This window comes from Panicum hallii, chromosome 6 (assembly GCF_002211085.1).
Source record: "Panicum hallii strain FIL2 chromosome 6, PHallii_v3.1, whole genome shotgun sequence".
Classification (NCBI taxonomy): Eukaryota; Viridiplantae; Streptophyta; class Magnoliopsida; order Poales; family Poaceae; genus Panicum; species Panicum hallii.
In genome coordinates this window covers 40827574-40845579 of record NC_038047.1, presented here as the reverse complement: position 1 = coordinate 40845579, position 18006 = coordinate 40827574, and the positions used below count along the sequence as shown (strand labels likewise).

The following is an 18006-nucleotide window of genomic DNA, read 5'->3' as shown; positions in this document are numbered from 1 at the left end:
ATCACTGCTTGGCGGAGTACAATTGCACTGCAGCGATGAAGATGACGATGACTCTTTTAACTTCTTGTGCATAAGCCCAACGCGGCAATCTTACAATCCTAGACGCTTCTTAGCTTTGTCGAATGATCAAAATCATACAGGAAAGCGATATAGGTTTTTGTTTAAGTCACATAGCAACAACGCACTGGAACTCTAAAAGCATAGGAACAATCAAGGAGACCCTTCAGGTCTATGAGAAGGCACATACAAAAATAATTCAGGAAGTATTTCGTTACAAAGATTTTGGCAGACAGAATACCTTTGGTAGTCTCATTTATTTTCAACAGTTATTATTTACAAATAGCATACAGAAGCAAACATGGTGATCCCAGTTGTTCTGGTGGGTGACTACTTGCAAATACTTGATGCTTTGTAGATACAGCTTGCAGTTCAGGAAGATCTTACTCCAAATCATAAAGCTTTTCTCTGATGACATCCTTTGCTTCAGCGACCAGCCTTTTGACAACTTCACCAGCTGGTATGATCTCCGTGATTAGCCCAACACCCTGACCCGCATACATGGCCATGCTCTCGACATCACCTGTAGCTGTGGCGTTTGGAACAGTACCGGCAAACCGACGAATATCTTTGCGCTGGAGTCAGGAATTGTTTGTCAGTTCTTCATTCCTAGTTTCAGATCCAAAAGGTACAAAATGTGCAATTGAAGCTGCAATAAGTGGTAGGGCGAACTACTCTACAGAGATCCAAGATGTACGAATTTCACAATATATGTGTTTGTCTTCCACTTGAAAACTCATGGTTCAAAGAAAGGTAAATAGATTAAATACTATGAGCCAACGTTTAGTTGAAAGAACGAAAATAATACAAGCTGAGATACTATGAATTTAGAATTCCGGATGGAAAAGGTCTGCAACTACTTCCATAAACCATGTCCACAGAAAACAGCACTATAATAACCATTTTGATTTGAAAGCAAAACAAGTAATAGCCATTTCATCATGTCCTGAGGTGAATTTAGCACTAATCAATTGAAATTAAAGTAGGATTTGTTCCTCAGGAAAAAAAAAACTAAGTTGGATTCCACAAAGTAGATAACCATTTCAACTATAGTTGCGTTCCGGTTCTTTATATTGGATGCAAATGAGAAATTCTACACTTCTATTTTGGGCTTCTGCACTTTGAATTGGACCTAATCTCTTTTTCGCCCCAAGTGTTCCACTGTGTTTTTTTTTCCTTTGGAGCACCAAATTTCATATACTTTTTTGTATGATCCTAGGGGGAAGACGAGCTAGAGGCACCAGTCAAAAAAACTTCATAGTTCCAACTACGTAACTCGTGTTTCTCATTTGCAATAGAGTACTCAGATTCTAGTGTTCAGTGTTAGTTCTTTTACTACTCTCACTGATTCAAAATACTTGACATTTGGGACATCAACATGATTTACAGGGTTTTGACCAACAATTTCTATGAAAACATGACATTCAAATAAAGATAACTAAATATGCACTTTTCATGATGCGCAGTCTATGTAATTCTTTATATATTGATGGTCAAAGTTAAAATAAATGTGGCCAGTAGGATTCTTCAAACGACACATATTTTGAATCAGAGGGATTATTTAAGTGTGCAAATAATTGGAATAAATAGCACAGCCGAGCAGAACAAATGCAGAAGAAAATATATGAAAAATGGATACTTACAAAATTCAGAATGAGTGAGCAAATTCAGGGAAAATCAAGTATCCAAATACATACCATGCCATGGATGATAGAATGGCCTATGATGGGCTGGCTTTCCTCTGTTTCCTGATCTGACAGATTATTCTTCCACCCAGCATAGAAGGGTGTTTCCAGGACACGCTGTGGAGCATCAGGCCATCTAGCACGTCCGAACAAATTTGTATAGTCTGTGCGACTCATCTCAATCAGCTTTTGCTTATAAATAGGATGTGCAAAGCTTTCTGCAGTAGCCACGAACCTGAATGTTCAAGTACCGTTGTAACGTGAGCATAATAATATGGAAAGTACAAATAAAAGGCTTCGTTTTCATATATCCGCAGCTAAAAGATACAACAGGCCGAGAGAATACCTTGTTCCTAAACAAACGCCTTGAGCACCAAGTGCCAATGCAGCAACATAGCCACGCCCATTTACGATTCCCCCAGCAGCGATAACTGGAATGCCAGAGTCCGAAACAAGATCTACTACTCTCGGCAACAGTGGAAACAGTCCTTCCTATTTTTATTTTCCAAATAGAAGCTTATTGAGAGATCATTCATGAAAAATACAGTTAAATGGTCACAAGCTATAAATGCATGTTATGCTTCTAGAGATGAAACCATACAGGGCCCGAAGCTGATTCTAGCCTTGCATATAGCACATTAACTGAAATATGCATGGTGGCAGAAAATGCTGCTCTGCATTGCTCAGGAAAGAAATCTGTAGCACGGTGGAGATTCTATATGCACAAATGACTGCATAGGTTGACGGGATGTGTGTTTCTTGAAACATTTCCCAGCAGCATTGCGACAACGCTGAAACTAGAACCAGCAGGGAATACTTGTTTACCTGACCAATTACATGACCTCCTGCTTCACGGCCCTGAACAATGATTCCATCTACACCGGCTTCTTTAGCTTTCACTGCCTCTTCAAGGCTGCCAACCTGTTCACATATCGATCAAAAGTCTAAGCTCATGAAGCAATCAATCAAAACAGTGTCAAAAAATTACACGAACTGGAGTTCTCATGTCACCATCACCAAGCTTCATTCACTTCTGTCTGATCAGCTAACTTAAATAAAACGTAGTATCTGATTTTTTTTAAATTTCCTAAGGTTAACTGATGCCCATCTCTTAGAAGACTTATGATTTTAAATCTTGTATGCATTTCAAATAAGGTAGTTCTTGATGATTTGAGAAATTGGAACTTTCAATACAAATTAGCGATGATGGCATGATAACTCGTTTACCAAGCATGAAGGCAAGACAAACTAATATGTTAAGGTGGATTCGTCTACTATGTCATTATTTGCAGTTTGGTGCATTAAACTTTTGCTGCTGACTACAGTGTGCATTGAACATTTTCATTAGACAATCCAATGCTAACTCCGAACCCCATTCCATGAATCAAGGCTCTGCCGTGTGCCGTGGGCCGTGGGACAGCCTAACCGCAGATAAGCAAAATCCTATTTATTACACAACCAATCCATGTATCCATCTTGCATTTCCTCTATCACCCTAAGAATTTCTAAACAGTAAATTGGCTACAATAGCGCCACAAGTATACGAGTTAAGGAAATTGGAATTACAATGTCAGAATATTAAGTGTGGATGTATCCCATGGATGGAATTCTAACAAGCACTTGCATAACAGCATTTAAATAAGGAAAGTGGCGCTTGTAACCGTACTGCTACAAGCAATGCCGCGCACCTGATGCAAGACCTTGACGCCGGCGCGGTGCGCCTCTTCGACCCGCTCTCTCGGGAACTCCCCCCAGTACACCTGCAGCACGGCGAGCTTCTCCTCCAGCACGACCCTCAGGTTCTCCTCGTGCGGGAACGCCAGCACAATGGCCGCCCCGAATGGCCTCGACGTCAGGCTCCTCGTCCTCCGAATCAGCTCTCTGACGCGATCCGGCGCCGGCTGCAGTCACGAAAGTAAGAAATTGGTCTGCCGAGACAACACAGATAACAAAGCTAGATGAAGAGCACGGAGAGGAGGCGGCGGGTACCCAGTCGGGGAGGCGGAGGAGGCCGATGGCGCCAGCGTTGGCGACGGCGGCGGCGAGCTCGGGGCCCGAGATGTCCGGGCCGAGCGGCGCCTGCACGATGCCGTAGTCCAAGCCCAGGATGCCCCTCCACCCGGACGCCATTCTAGCAGCGCGGAGCGCACTTCAACAGTTGGCAGCCGTCGATCCCGCTGCCGCGTGTTCGAAGCTGCCTGATGGGTGCGGCGGCGGCAGGTGGTGGGGGAAGGCTTAAGTAGGCCCGGTCGGGCCCGGTGGTAGGTCGCTGTGGAGCTCCCCGTGAGACGACGCGCCGCGCGGCGACGGAAGCTGCGGCAGGGGGGAACGGGGAGTCCGTCCACGCCGCCCGGCGTCATGGAGGACGTCACGGCGGACGGCGCGCGCCGCCCCTCTGCCTCTGGGTTTACGTGGCGAGCCGGAAAGGAAGCATGGTTTTGTTTCCGAGAGAAAAAGCTATCTTACCTTCCGTCCGAAATTACCACTTGAGTAATAATTTATAACGGAAAGAGTAATTTAAAGTGGATTTCGTTTCCACGGAAAATTTTAGTTTTCATCATATTGGATATTTGAAAAGTAATTTGAAGGCGTTTGGTTGGGCTGTTTTACGTCGTCGTCCGTTTACAGCGATATCTAATACTATTACTTTGTGTTTGTTTTAGCTGTACCGGTATCGCATCACGGTGGGATCGGTTACCAGATAGTGCAGAGCAGATACCGCCCACCTCCAAGCGTTAATTGTTAACCAAGCACCACAACTCTCTCAAAATGGCCCCGCGTGCTAGGCCAGGAAGTGTTGCCCATCTCTACTTCCCAGATTTCGAGTTGCTTTTCTCTACTATCTCCTTTCGTGCACTGTTGATCTGTTACCATTACCGAGACCAATCAAACAAATCAAGCAATGGCTTACACGGGAAGCGTTAGCACCGTTTTTCCATTTCTTTTACGTTTGCGGTAACTTTAATCCAACCAAACGCTATCGCTAACGCTAGAGCTTTTTTGAGGTCCGACCAACGCAGCTTTGGCCAATTTCGCGGAGGTTTGTATCGTTATTTAAGGTTCAAGTTTATCGAGGGATATCTTTGAGGCGGTACATTGGAGGTAAGCTATCGCCGAGATCTAAAACTTTAGATAGATTCGAACCGCAGTATGTGTAATACCCTACGTCCTGTGTGGTGACTTATATTGCCCTAGATGATTATTTTGGAGGTGTCCCTGCCCGTCCTTATATAGTTTGGGGGATAGGGTTATATGAAAATCCTAATCCGATATTAGCTTAGTAATAATCGTGTAATTTTCTTATGTTCCGACTAATCTTACTCTTATACGAGTAGTTACAACTGGTGGTGTAGGGTGTGGGTCATGTCCCATCCCTTATCCTACGAAGAAAAGAAGGAGAAGAGGTATAAGGAGAACAGCAAGGATTATAAGAAGAAATATCAAATTTATGCTCATGTTGATCAAGAGTGAGAGTCTAGTTATGAATACTCCGATTATGAAGGTATGTCAACTCTAGGCATAGCCAAGTCTTCAAGAAAACTCTTCGACAACATCTTCGATGATGAAGATGACACTCTTTTTTGTCTCATGGCAAGAGACTAAAGTACAAGAATCATCCACCTCTTCCTCTCATTCTTTCACCACATCTAATAGTACATAAAATAATTTTGATGATGAGAAAAAGCAAGATAAAACGTTTATGATCAAAGAACTTGGAAAGAAAGTTTTTAAAGAAATTAAAAAGCTTATGGAGAAATTGGAGAAAAAGAAGAAGTGTCTCGATAGGCATGAGGACTTGCTTATCCTTGAGAAGGAGAGAAACCTTGCCTTAGAGAAGGCACTTCCTAAAAAAAGGTGAAGATTGAAAAATTAGTCATTGATTTATCTCTAACTAATGATTCAAAAGAGAGGATGTCAAAGGAGACCACTTTAATAAATGAATCTCTAACTTCCCTAAAAGCCACTCATAGTGAACTTTAAGGAAGCTTCTCGTGCTTAACGACCAAGTACAAAGATCTTAAAGTTAGCTATAATGCTCTTTGGGAAAGCACCAAAATCAATTCTAAAGCGACTCTTGACTCCAATGTCTCCACAAGTGAAGAGTGCTCAAAATATTATAAAGTTGATGTGCAATCTTGTGTTACTAATATGGCTAAGCTAGAAAAGTTGGTCGAAACAAAGGATGCTCAACTTGAGAGATTGAACATGTTAGTAAAGAATGGATATGAAGGTAATACCAAATCCAAGTCTAAGGTAAACTATAGGGATGGAAGATATCCAAACAAAAAGAATGGACTTGGACATTACAAGGGAGGCAAATTAAATGACCGGAAGGTGGTCAAAGGTAAGGAATACGTCATGTTCACCAAGGATCAAACCTTAAAGATTTGATGAACATTGCATATAGTGTGACCACCATTCACTCTGAATCCAAGAAGAAAGATGAAGCTCCCATCAAGGCTAAGCATGAGCCGTCACCAAGTTACACCACATATTATATGATGATGATGGACCATAATGGTAAAATAGTGGTCAAATATGTTGGAGCATACACTAAGAAGGTAAATCTTTTTGGGTACCTAAATTTCAAGCTTAACTTGTTTTGTAAGCCTACTTTTCCAATGGCACCGCATGGTTGCTTGATAGTGGATGCTCAAATCATATGACCGGGGAGAATGATTTGTTCACATCCCTAGAGCTTCATGATATATCTAAAGAAACTATTATCTTTGGAGACAATAACAAAGGAGATGTGATTGATTTGGGTAAAATTACTATCTTAAATGACAACTCTATTTTAAATGTTTATTTGGTTGAAACTCTAGGGTATAATTTGTTGTCGGTCTCGCAACTTTTTGAAATAGGCTACAATTGTGTCTTTACTAATGAGGGTGTGACCGTCTTCAGAACGGAGGATTCCTCTATTGCTTTTACGGATCGTTTGGAGGATAAAGTTTTTCTTATTGATTTCTCTACGGAGAAAGTTGAGCTCAAGATTTGTTTAACGGTATGGGTTGGCTTTGGCATCGCCGACTAGCCCATGTTGGGATGAGAAGCTAGGCCAAACTTAAAAAGGCGAGCACATCATAGGACTAACAGATAGTTTGTGTAGCGCATGCCAAGCTGGGAAGCAAGTTGGTGCTCCACATCCCGCCAAGAATATGATGACATCATCAAGATCATTGGAGCTTCTGCACATGAGTTTGTTTGGACCTATTGCAAAACATTGGCGGTAACAAATATGGTCGCGTCATTGTTGATGATTTTTCTCGATTTACTTGGGTATTCTTTTTGCAAGATAAAAGTGAGACTCAAAAAATAATAAGAAGTTCATTAGAAGAGCTCAAGATAAATATGAGTTGAAGATTAAGAACATAAGAAGTGATAATGGTTTGGAATTTCGGAACACCAATGTTGAAGAATTTTTTAATGAAGAAGGAATCAAGCATGAGTTATCCATTCCATACACACCTCAACAATATGGTATTATAGAGAGGAAGAATAGGATATTGATTGAAGCCGCAAGAATAATACTTGATGAGTACAAGACTCCAGATATCTGTTGGGCCGAAGCAATCAATACGGCTTGTCATGCTATCAACCGTCTCTACCTCCATAAATACTTGGACAAGAAACCCTACGAGATAATCGCCGGTAACAAACCTCAGGTGCACTACTTTAGAATTTTTGGTAGTAAGTGTTTCATACTTAACAAGCAAAATCAAACGCTCAAAGTTTGCACAAAAGGTTGATGAAGACTTTCTACTTGGTTATGATACTAATGAACACGCCTATTGTCGGTACACACAGATAGGGGTACCTCCTGCTAGGGTGTCCAGGCCCTTGGCTTCTCATAATCCATGAACACCCCCTCACCTCTGAGTCACGTGGCATACGGCCTCCGGGCCTGACTGCTGGGACCACGGTCTCCGGACCCTCCCCGGGCTCCATAAGGTCCGGGGCCTCTGCACACCCAGGCGGGCGGGAGAGCCCTCGGGTAGCTCCTGCAGACCCGGCCTCCCCTGGGAGGTCCGGAGCCGCCACGTGTGATGGCCAGACCATCACAGGCCGGCCCGCTCCGACCAGCCACGGGGGCCCCGGACCCCCCTTTCCCCCGGGAAGGGGTCCGGTGCCGCCATGTGCTGCCCAGCGGGAGGAGCGGGGCTGGCCCCGCCGCGTGCCTGCGGCCGGAGGCCCCTTACGGGTCGCCTCCTCACCTACCCGCATTCAATGCGGTAGCTGAGTCGGGCGCGCCAAAGTCAAAAGGTGCGGCCTGCCACTGACACACGGGGCAGGTAAGCTGACACCGCGGTAAGCCCGCCCGTTCTGAAGGTGGCGTGTCGTATCACCGCGCACAGTACGCGGACTGTGTGCAGTCCCGTCACGGCGCTGCGCGCGTGATGATGGCCTGTAATAGGTGGGCCAAGGCGTGCGCTGTAACAGTGCGCGCGCCACAGGACAGCCCCGTCTCGCCCTCTGACCGAAGGTCCCATCCCAACAGTAACAGCACGGCTTCACTGTTGGGTAACGCTGACGCCGGACACTGTACAAGACAAGGCTGTACACGGCCATATCCTGGCTGTAGATACGCACATTAACTTCTCGATCGAGAGGACTACGGAGAGGAGCTCGAGGAGATGACCTCTATATCTCTCGTAGAACAGGCTCCTGTAAGCCGGACCCACATGTCGGGGACCCGCTCAGTGTAAGCACTCCCCTTGGACTATAAAAGGGAGAGTGCACTCGTTAGAACACATCGAACATCCAAGGTTCAACAATCAGAAACACAGCCAATACAACACCAAAGTGGACGTAGGGTATTACGCTCCGGCGGCCCGAACCACTCTAAATCTTCGTGTCCTTCCTGTGTTCATCTGTCCACCGATCGAGCGCTCCTAAGTCTCCTCCAAACCCATCCTTAACTAGGATTAGGCGGGTGCTTTCCGCCACCCGGCTGGAGAATTCCTCCGACACCTATCGTGTCTTCAACAAAACTACTTGTAGTGTTGAGATCACGGTGCACGTAACTTTTGATGAATCCAACAGCTCTCAAATAGAGCAAGTTGACAAAAAACCTTGTAGATGAAGAGGAACCCCCAAATCTATTAATTATGAGAATGGGCCTAGGAGAAGTGAGGCCTCGTGAAGTTCAAGCTCAAACCTCGGTTGAAGAAAGAAATAATGATTCATCATCATCCACAAGAGTTGAACCACCAAGTTCTCAACAAACTAAAGATCAAAGTCAAGTTCATGGTGATGATCAAGTTCATGGCATTAATCAAGGGGAGAACAAGGTGGGGATGCCCAAGAAGATGCTTCACAAGTTGATGATAATGATGGCGACCTATTCAACCTCAGTCACAAGTGCCTCATCCAAGAGTTCATCAAAGAGTTCAATGGGATGATCCCGTTAACCATATCCTTGGAAGTATTCAAAGAGGGATAACTATTCGTTCATGTTTAGTAACTTTTTATGGACATTACTTGTTTGTTTCCTCTTGGAAACCTCTCAAGATAGATGAAGAACTTGATGATCTGAATTGAATAATTGCCATGCAAGAGGAGTTGAACAAATTCACAAGAAATGATGTATGGGAGTTGGTTGAATGACTTAAGCAAAATGTGATTGGCAGTAAGTGGGTATTTAGAAATAATCAAGATGAGCATGGTGTCACTACAAGGAACAAGGAAAGGTTAGTTGCAAAAAATTTCACCCAAATTGAAGGTTTGGATTTTGGTGAAACCTATCACCCGTAGCTAGGCTTGAGTCAATTCGTATTCTATTAGTGAAAGATATCTAGACCCCTTAGTTGGTTTTGGTGAAAGATGACAAAGCACATGTATATCTAATCATGTTATCGAGCATGTGTGCAGGGGCTAAGAATGATGAAGCAAAGCGTATTACAAAAACATGACCCCTCAAAAAGGAAATGAAAAGCGGTGTTTCAAATTTACTTGAAGAATTATATTTTATTTTGAAATTGAGTATAGGAACGCCGTACTATCAAGAGGGACTTTGATCCACATGTATTGACATGGTAGTTGTGCTCAAATAGAACCTACAAAAGCCATTAGAATCAAACCTACCACTAAAAATAGTCTTCTTGTGAAAATCCATGTTTATCCGGAATGTCCGGTACAATGTCTGGAATATCCGGACATTATGATCTGGAGTATCCGGACAGTAGCTCGGAGTCTCCGAGTAACTGTTACTCATCTGAAGTTTCTCTGGGACCAGAGTCTCCAGACCACTATGCCCGGAGTATCCGGACATATACCCGGAGTATCCGGATATCCTTCTCCCAACGGCTAGTTTCTGTGAGAGGAGGTATAAATACCCCCATACCCTTTCATTTACCTCTCTCTTGCCTATTTCAAAACAGAACAAGCCAGCAAGCAAAGGAGAGCTCTCTCACTTCCCCTCTTCTATTCTTGAGTGATTTTCTTAGGGGAATCAAGTGAGATAGTTGCAAGAGCAAAGATTCGTGCTAGAAAGCTTCCATTCCATCTCTTAAGCACAAAACCCTTAGCCGATGGATTCAAGTTTATTACTCTTGGAGCTTCAAGCTCCTAGACGGCTAGGCGTCGCTTGTGAGTGTTCAAGCAAGTTGTGAGCACCACAAGAAGGTTGTAATGTTCATTCCTCGCGGCGGAACTCATAGTAAGTATCCTCGAGTTTGAGCGTTGGTCTCACCCTTGGAAGAGGAATTTAGGGGTTCTTGAGGATCGTCTCTTGAATCCTTCCTCAACGGAGACGTAGCTCCTTTGGGAGTGAACTTTGGGAAACAAATTCTATCTACTTCTTGTGCTTTTTACTAGTTTTATTATATATTTGCTTGTGAGACTAGTCTTCTAGGGTTTAAGGTCGATCTATATTTATATTAGTCTCTAGAGCAAGACAACTGTTTAGAAATACTCCTAAGGTACCACTAGCTTGCCTAAATTTACTCGATCTAAATTGCAGCATTAATATCTTGTTAGTGCAAATATTATTTCATACCCGGACTCTCTGGATCATATTTCCGGAAACTTCGGACACAAAACCCGGATTATCCGGACACATTTCCGAAGTATCCGGACATCTGTGTTACTGACAGTATGTAAAGTGTTTTAAATTTCAGATAAGCCTATTCACCCCCCCTCTAGGCATCTTGAGATCCTTTCAATTAGCGTATGCTACTCACCATAATTTTAAGCTTTATCAAATGGACGTGAAAAGTGCATTCTTGAATGGCCCCCTATCTGAGTTGGTGTATGTAGAACAACTGCCGGCCTTTGAAGATCCAAGATTTTCAAATCATATGTACAAGCTCCATAAGGCGCTTTATGGGCTTAAGCAAGCTCCTAGAGCATGGTATGAATGACTTAAGAATTTATTTCTCAAGATCGACTTTATAATAGGCAAAGCTGTTCTACTCTCTTCACTCACAAAGTTGATAAGGATATCTTTATTTGCCAAATATATCTCGATGACATTATATTTGGTTCTACTGATAAGAAATTTTGTGAGGAGTTTAGTAGGGTCATGACCAAGAGGTTTGAGATGTCCATGATGGGTTAATTGAAGTTCTTCCTTGGATTTCAAGTCAAGCAAATGAAGGAACGGACTTTCATATGTCAAACCAAGTATGTGAAGGATATGCTTAAGAAGTTTGACATGGACGATGCCAAGCCCATCAAGACACCCATGGCATTAAGTGGTTATCTTGATCTCAATGAAAAAGGGAAGTCGGTTGATCAAAAGGTATATCTCTCCTTAATCGGCTCTCTTCTTTACCTTTGTGCACTAGGCTCGATATTATATGCATGTGTGTAAGATTTCAAGCCAATTCCAAGGAATGTTCGTTAATAGCTGTTAAAAGAATTTTGAGATATTTGGCACACACTCCCAACCTTGGCTTGTGGTATCCCAAAGGTGCCACTTTCGATTTACTTGGCTATTCCAATTCGGATTATGCCGGTTGTAAGATAGATAGAAAAAGTACCACGGGGACTTGCCAATTTCTTGGAAGGTCCCTAGTTTCTTGAAACTCTAAGAAACAAAATTCCTTGCTCTATCCACCGCCAAAGCTGAATATCTTGCAACGAGTGCGTGTTGTGCCCAACTCTTATGGATGAAGCTAACGTTGAGTGACTTCGGTTGTATGTTTAGCAAGATTCCGCTTTTGTGTGAAATTGAGAGTGCTATCAAGCTAGCAAACAATTCAATGCAACACTCCTGAATAGAGCGCGTAGATATAAGACATCATTTCTTAAAGGATCATGAGGCTGAGGGAGATATTGCTTTACGTCATGTGAGTATCGAATGGCAACTTGCCGATATCTTCACTAAGCCTCTAGATGAGCAAAGGTTTTGTGCTTTGAGGAGTGAACTAAATATTTTGGATTCTCGTAATTTGGCTTGACTTATTGCACATACTTTATTGCAACCTAGATAGGAAAAATGAATTTACGTGTGTTGAGTTATTTTTTAAATATTTGGATTTTGATCTTTGTATCAAAAATTGACTTCCGACGCAAAGGTTTTTATATATTATTATATATTGTTGTTTGTGGCTGATCACAAAGTGTCAAGTTGTCTCATATGTCTACAAGCCATATGTTTCAAAATCTCAAAATTCATTCAATATCAAAATCTATCTTCTGGAGAAAATAAGCTACCATCGAAACTTCCGACGCCATGCCGGAACTTCCAACGACCATCGGATGTTCCACCATTCTTCCGACCGAGGATCCTCGGGTTCAAAATTTCTTTTTCGTCGAAACTTTCGGCCCCCCATCGGAACTTCTAATAATATACTTGAACCTATAAATACCCGTTAGCCAGCCCCTCAAACCCTAACTTTTTTCTCAAAAGCACCGACACCTCCTTCTCTCCTCTCTCAAACTCTTGTGGGGATTTCATGTTTCAACCGTGGGATTTCTTTGCTCGTGGATTCTTTGGATTCTCCGCTCCACGGAAGATCCGATCCTCTCCATCTTTCTTCCGATTCGCGTGGGAAATCTTCAAGGTAAATAATTCAAAAATTACGTCGCCTGATCTCTCAATGTAGAATGAGTTAGATGATTTTCTTTAAAGGATGGCTTCCATATACATCATAGAACTCAGGCCTAGAATCTTGTAACTTTTGGTGGGCTCAATCTCTCGATTCATGGATTTTTGGATCGGCTCGAGCCCTGTCAGAAGTTCCTACAGGTGCTTGAACCGCCAAATTCAAGCTTCTGTTCCTACCTATCTATGCCATCCTAATTTCCATCTTATATGCTTCAGATGGCTCGTAAAAAGAAAGGGAAACAGAGGGCAGCTTCACCAGAAATTGAGTCACCACAATCATCTGATTCCGAGGCAACTGAAGATTCACCGATTGCTCACCGCACGGGCAAAAGAAAGGTCATTGCTAAGGTTCCTTTGCGCTCCCGTGGTCGTGGAAGACCTAATCCATAAGGAACTTCTGCTCAAGGTACTCAAGATGGCAAGATGGTGAAGGATTTGCAATATCATGGTTACGAGAAACTAAGCAATGGTGAACGGCAAGCAAATGGCTTGGTGCCAAGAAACTGATGCTAGGGTGAAGTAGCAAGTATTGGTCAAATGCCAAGCAACCGATCAAGACCATGAGAAGTGTCATGTTGGAAAGCATCAAATCATTGTTGAGTCATGATGAATCAAAGTGGATTGTGGATATGAAGTTGTTTGTTAATCATATTTATTGAGGAATCACAAGTCACTAATTGAAGGATGATGCGCTTAAGAGACAAGAAAGATTGCACCCACATGAAGTGAAAATTGAAGGAAAGTGGCAAGGTTCAAGTTATTCAAGCTCAAGTGGTTGAATTAGAATTTATCTTTGATCTTGAGTATAGATATGCCGTTTTATCAAGAGGGATGCGACATTGAATGGTATGACTAGTCTCGCTGCTCAAACTAACAAAATCCAAGTGCTAACTTGAGAGAAACACATGGCATAACACATGCATTTGGGGGTCTTGGTGCTTGTTTTTTGTTGGGTTGGATAGCCCTCTGAATAAGATTTTCATAGTCCAAAATCACCTAAATCGGACTTCGAAGTGAGAAGTTATAACCATTTTAATTTGGCATTATGCTGCCAACTCGGCTCAACTTGTTTGAAAGGCTCAACCGAGTTGTGTGCTCGGGATTTAGTTCAAAACCAGCTCAACTAGCCCAACCCGGCTCAACCTAGTTGAGCCCTTGGGTTTTAGTTAAAACCCGGCTCAGCCTACCCAACCCAGCTCAACCTAGTTCACCCAGCTCAACCTTGTTATACTAGCTCAGCCGACTTGGCTGCTCGGGAGTTTTTGGAAATTGCCCGAGGACCCAAGTTGTCTTAACCTATCTTGAGAGATTCAACTTACTTTCTACTGCAACTGCTAGTTTTGGGAGTTGGGTTGAGAAGGTGAAAGATTGGGTGATTGAAAGCAAGAGTGAGCTATTCCCATCCTTTAGCACTTGTGGACTTGGTCAAGCAATTCGTGAAGCATTTGTTACTCTTGGAGGTGAATCCTCCAAGACGGCTAGGCGTTGCCCGGCAAGCTCCCAAGATTGTGGTGAGCCGCAGGAAATTTGTGAAGGCATCGATCTCGCCTCCACAAGGGAAGAGATCAAGATAGTGAAATTAGGAGCAGTTGAAATAGACCGAGCTTAAAGGATCGAGTTGAAAAAGACTCAAGCCCAACGAGCTCCTCAACGGAGACGCAGGTGCTTCATTGGAAGTAGCCGAACTTCGGTAAACAAATCGACACATCTCCACTCTCGATTGCTTGTTCTTGTGTTCTTCATGTTCATATCCTTGTTCTAGTTGACTTTTAGAGTTCCTAGCCCGATCTACTTGTTATGAGTGTTTTGAGTGTAGGTTGTCCATGGATCTATAAGCTTATACCTCTACAAGGCTGTGGTAACTCTTGGATCCAACTTTCATTGGTTAAATTCGCTTAGTATTCAAATCTATGTTTGCAAACCAGCAGAACCGGTTCAAAGAGGCTGAGCCGACTTGAACATGCTAAGCCTGGTTTCTACTATCCGCTGTTGTTTTTATTGAAATTTTTAGGAACGCTATTCACCCCCCCCCCTCTACGCGACATCTAGGGACCTTTCAGGTGTGTCGGCCCATTGGAGTCTTTGTGGCTCGTCGGCAAGTCTTCGATCCTCCGGCTTGGTGTGGAGCGGCGACGACAGCTTGTGCGGGGAACGAGGAGACCCCTCTTTCGTGGGAAGCTCCATAGTGAAGGCGGTATCAAGGTGACCGGGGGACTTGGCATGAACCTTAGTGGAAAGTCAAGGGGAGTTCCGGAATAGACTTGGCGACTGGAAAGCAATACTCTTAGTGAGTGCTTCAACAACGTGGACTAGGGGGTGGCTTAGTGCCTACCAATACTACGGGATGAATCCTTGCGTTAAGAGTTTGCTTTCTCTTATCCCTCCTTTACGTTTCCGCATTACTCTTGCAACTTGTGTGTCTTTACTTTCTTAGTGTAGTATCTTGGCAGGTTGCAAAACTTATTTTCAAATGAGGTGGCCCCCCGCTCGCTCTCACGCTAGCCCAAGCGACGGAGGTGCGACTGTCGAAGTGGGTTGGATTGATCGCTTTGATTTGGAGGAACCATTCCAACCCGCATCTGAGGAGAATATTCCCATATGGGTTAGACCCAACCCATCTACACTCACAACCAAATGCGGGTCCAACCCAATCCAACCCAGTTGGACCCAGAAACCAAACACATGCTAGATGAACCGTATTTGCGTATCTAGATAGCATGTTGTAGATTATATTTTGTACAATTTAGTTTGAACCATAGTTTAAGGATTTAAATTTGCCTAATTCATCCCCTTCCCTTTTAGTCTACGAGCACAAAATCCTTTTAAGAGAGAAACTAAAATGGTTGTTAATTAAGTTTCCGACCAAAACACCGTTTGGTAGCCAGTTGCGTCCCTTAATCAAATCAATCTCCACGCCAACATGGTGGGCACGTAAATTATTTCTTCAGAGCATGCATGCAAGCTCAATACCAATGAGAACATACATGACCCAGTGTTTTATTTAGTCACATAACTAAGGCAGATAAGTAGGAGAGAACCACAACACGTGTCGTCATCTGCCATGCATAATAAGCTACCACACTACGTATCCCTGTTGATCAGCTCATACATCACCATCTAGTAGTACTGTTTACCCCGTGCATAGGGATTCGGACGGAAGATGCTGATGTCTCTGTTGTTCACGGCCTGAAGCGGCCTCGCGTTCTTCCTATTGCCCTGCAGCAGGTAATAAGAACGCACGCAAGAAAAGACACCTGGTCAGTCAAGCTCCCCAGCTCCAAAATCAGAGTCCTTTCATACAGCATCTTCAATAGATTACTCATCTCTCTTCGTAATACTAAAAAATTAATATTTTAATTATTAGAGATGCTCCAGCAGATTACCAATCCAATTCCTATTACCTAAAAGTTTTTTTTAATCACCTAAATGAAGAGGATTTTTCCCTCTACCCTATTTAAATAGTGATTGGATTTTGGTAGTCTACTGCAGCAACGATTACCCAAAAAATATAAAAGTAATTATTGGGAGAGAGTGTGTGTTTTAGGCATGAGGTATGAATAATGTGCTGAAGATGCTCTTACACCGTCTTTTATCACCGTCTTTTATCAGATTCTAGCCAAGTCTGAATCTTTTGGTCAGGCGTGTGGAAGTTAGAGGAAAGAAGAACGACGAAGTTAACGAGATCGAGACTTACATCATCCACCGCATCCCTGAGAAGCTCCACCTGGTACCCGTCCACGGGGCGAACCTGCACAAATAGAGCACTTGGAAGCTTGAGGACGCGAACACCACAAGAGCCATCCATGCAAAGCGTGTACCTTGTGGAAGACGGTCCAGACGACCCCCTCGGTGCAGGGCGGCGTGGTGAGGGAGCCCATGTAGCGGTAGTACACGCTGCCGGTGGCGCGCGCCCCGCTGGGGTCGACCAACCCGATGGGCTCCTCCCGGTCCCGCGTGTCCCTGACGCGCTTGATGGCGGGCTCCAGCTTCTTCAGGAATGGGTCGGGGGCGGCGCCGACCTCGTAGAACATGCCGATCACGGCGGCCTTGTTCTCGGCGCTCTCGTGCACCAGGTGCAGCTCCATGTCGTACCTGCGGCCGTCGACGGTGTGCTCGCTGGGCGTGTGCCAGTGCAGCTGCCGCAGGCGGTACGCCGTGCCGTTGATCACCAGCCTCCCGGCGTCGCCGCTGAACCTCACCTGCGAGTGACACAGAGTGTCATATTGCTTGGAGCTAGCCATGCATTGTTCGTAGTTGATCGTGCATGCGCTGCCCGCCGGAGTAGTGGTGGCGACGACGGCGCACCGTGATGTCGTGGCCGCGGTTGACCATGGTGGCCTCGGCGGGGCGGTAGGAGTAGTCGAGGCAGCCGAGGGAGCGCACCAGCGTGGCGCGGTCGTGGGAGAGGTCGATGGGGGACTGCATCCGGCCGTGGCTGCAGTTGGCCCACGACGGCTTGATCTCGCCCCAGCGATCCGGGCCGTTCGCCGCGCCCGGGACGTAGCTGAACTCGCGCTCGTCCTCTGCAACCGACCTACCAGATTTTTCAGATACTATGCATGCATAATGGACATGGACAGGTGCACAAGCACAAGCACGCATGGTGGTGGGGCCACGACTGATTGGAGAAGACATAGATGACCGCATGCGTTCGATCGATCGAGCTCAGTACTGGCCTGTTTCTTCCTGCGCCCTGGCGCCCGGGACGGCGGCAGAGAGCAGGAACGCGGCGGCGAGGAGCGCCCCGACGGCGTGGCGGAGGTGGCGGCGGCGAGCTAGAGCACCCATGCTGCTCTTTGTGGCCGTTGAGCTAGGTGGGTGGTTTGTGACGAGCAGGGTGGGGGTATATATATGTGCTGGGGCGCACATGCATGGCAGCAGGGACGCTTGTCGGAGTTGGACTCTTTTCGTCAGCACTCAGCAAGAGGCCGGCCGCTCGCGTCAAACAAACCTGCCGCTACGGCCGAGGACGATCGAGGACGGCGAGGGCGCACGCGCGTACGCATGATACACGCCGCAGGAAGCTGACGCTCCGATCCTCTGCCGTCTACCCGCGTTGCTGACTTGCTGTCTCGCATGCGCATCCATGGTCGCCGCCGGGTACGGGAACGGCGGAGGGGGGCCGTAAGGCGTACGGCCCGCGTCGCGGAGTCGTCGTCGTACGTAGGTAGAGGCAGCGATGCACACGCAGGATGCATGCACGGCGAG

General features: G+C 45.0%; 2 protein-coding genes across 2 annotated transcripts; both read right to left on the bottom strand.

Moving 5' to 3' along the window:
- Window positions 1-232: 232 nt before the first annotated feature.
- On the bottom strand, window positions 233-4119 carry LOC112897082 (nitronate monooxygenase-like). The gene is made up of 6 exons (XM_025965278.1): window positions 3732-4119; window positions 3431-3643; window positions 2568-2663; window positions 2089-2234; window positions 1755-1977; window positions 233-632 (listed from the first exon to the last, which is right to left on the bottom strand). Exons 1-6 carry the CDS (start codon window positions 3870-3872, stop codon window positions 441-443), a joined length of 1011 nt encoding a protein of 336 aa, XP_025821063.1. The 5' UTR covers window positions 3873-4119; the 3' UTR covers window positions 233-440.
- Window positions 4120-15692: 11573 nt separating this feature from the next.
- LOC112897694 (alpha carbonic anhydrase 7-like) lies at window positions 15693-17603 on the bottom strand. The gene is made up of 5 exons (XM_025966056.1): window positions 17475-17603; window positions 17104-17321; window positions 16617-16997; window positions 16493-16546; window positions 15693-16014 (listed from the first exon to the last, which is right to left on the bottom strand). Exons 1-5 carry the CDS (start codon window positions 17584-17586, stop codon window positions 15916-15918), a joined length of 864 nt encoding a protein of 287 aa, XP_025821841.1. The 5' UTR covers window positions 17587-17603; the 3' UTR covers window positions 15693-15915.
- Between the last annotated feature and the right edge of the window lie 403 nt (window positions 17604-18006).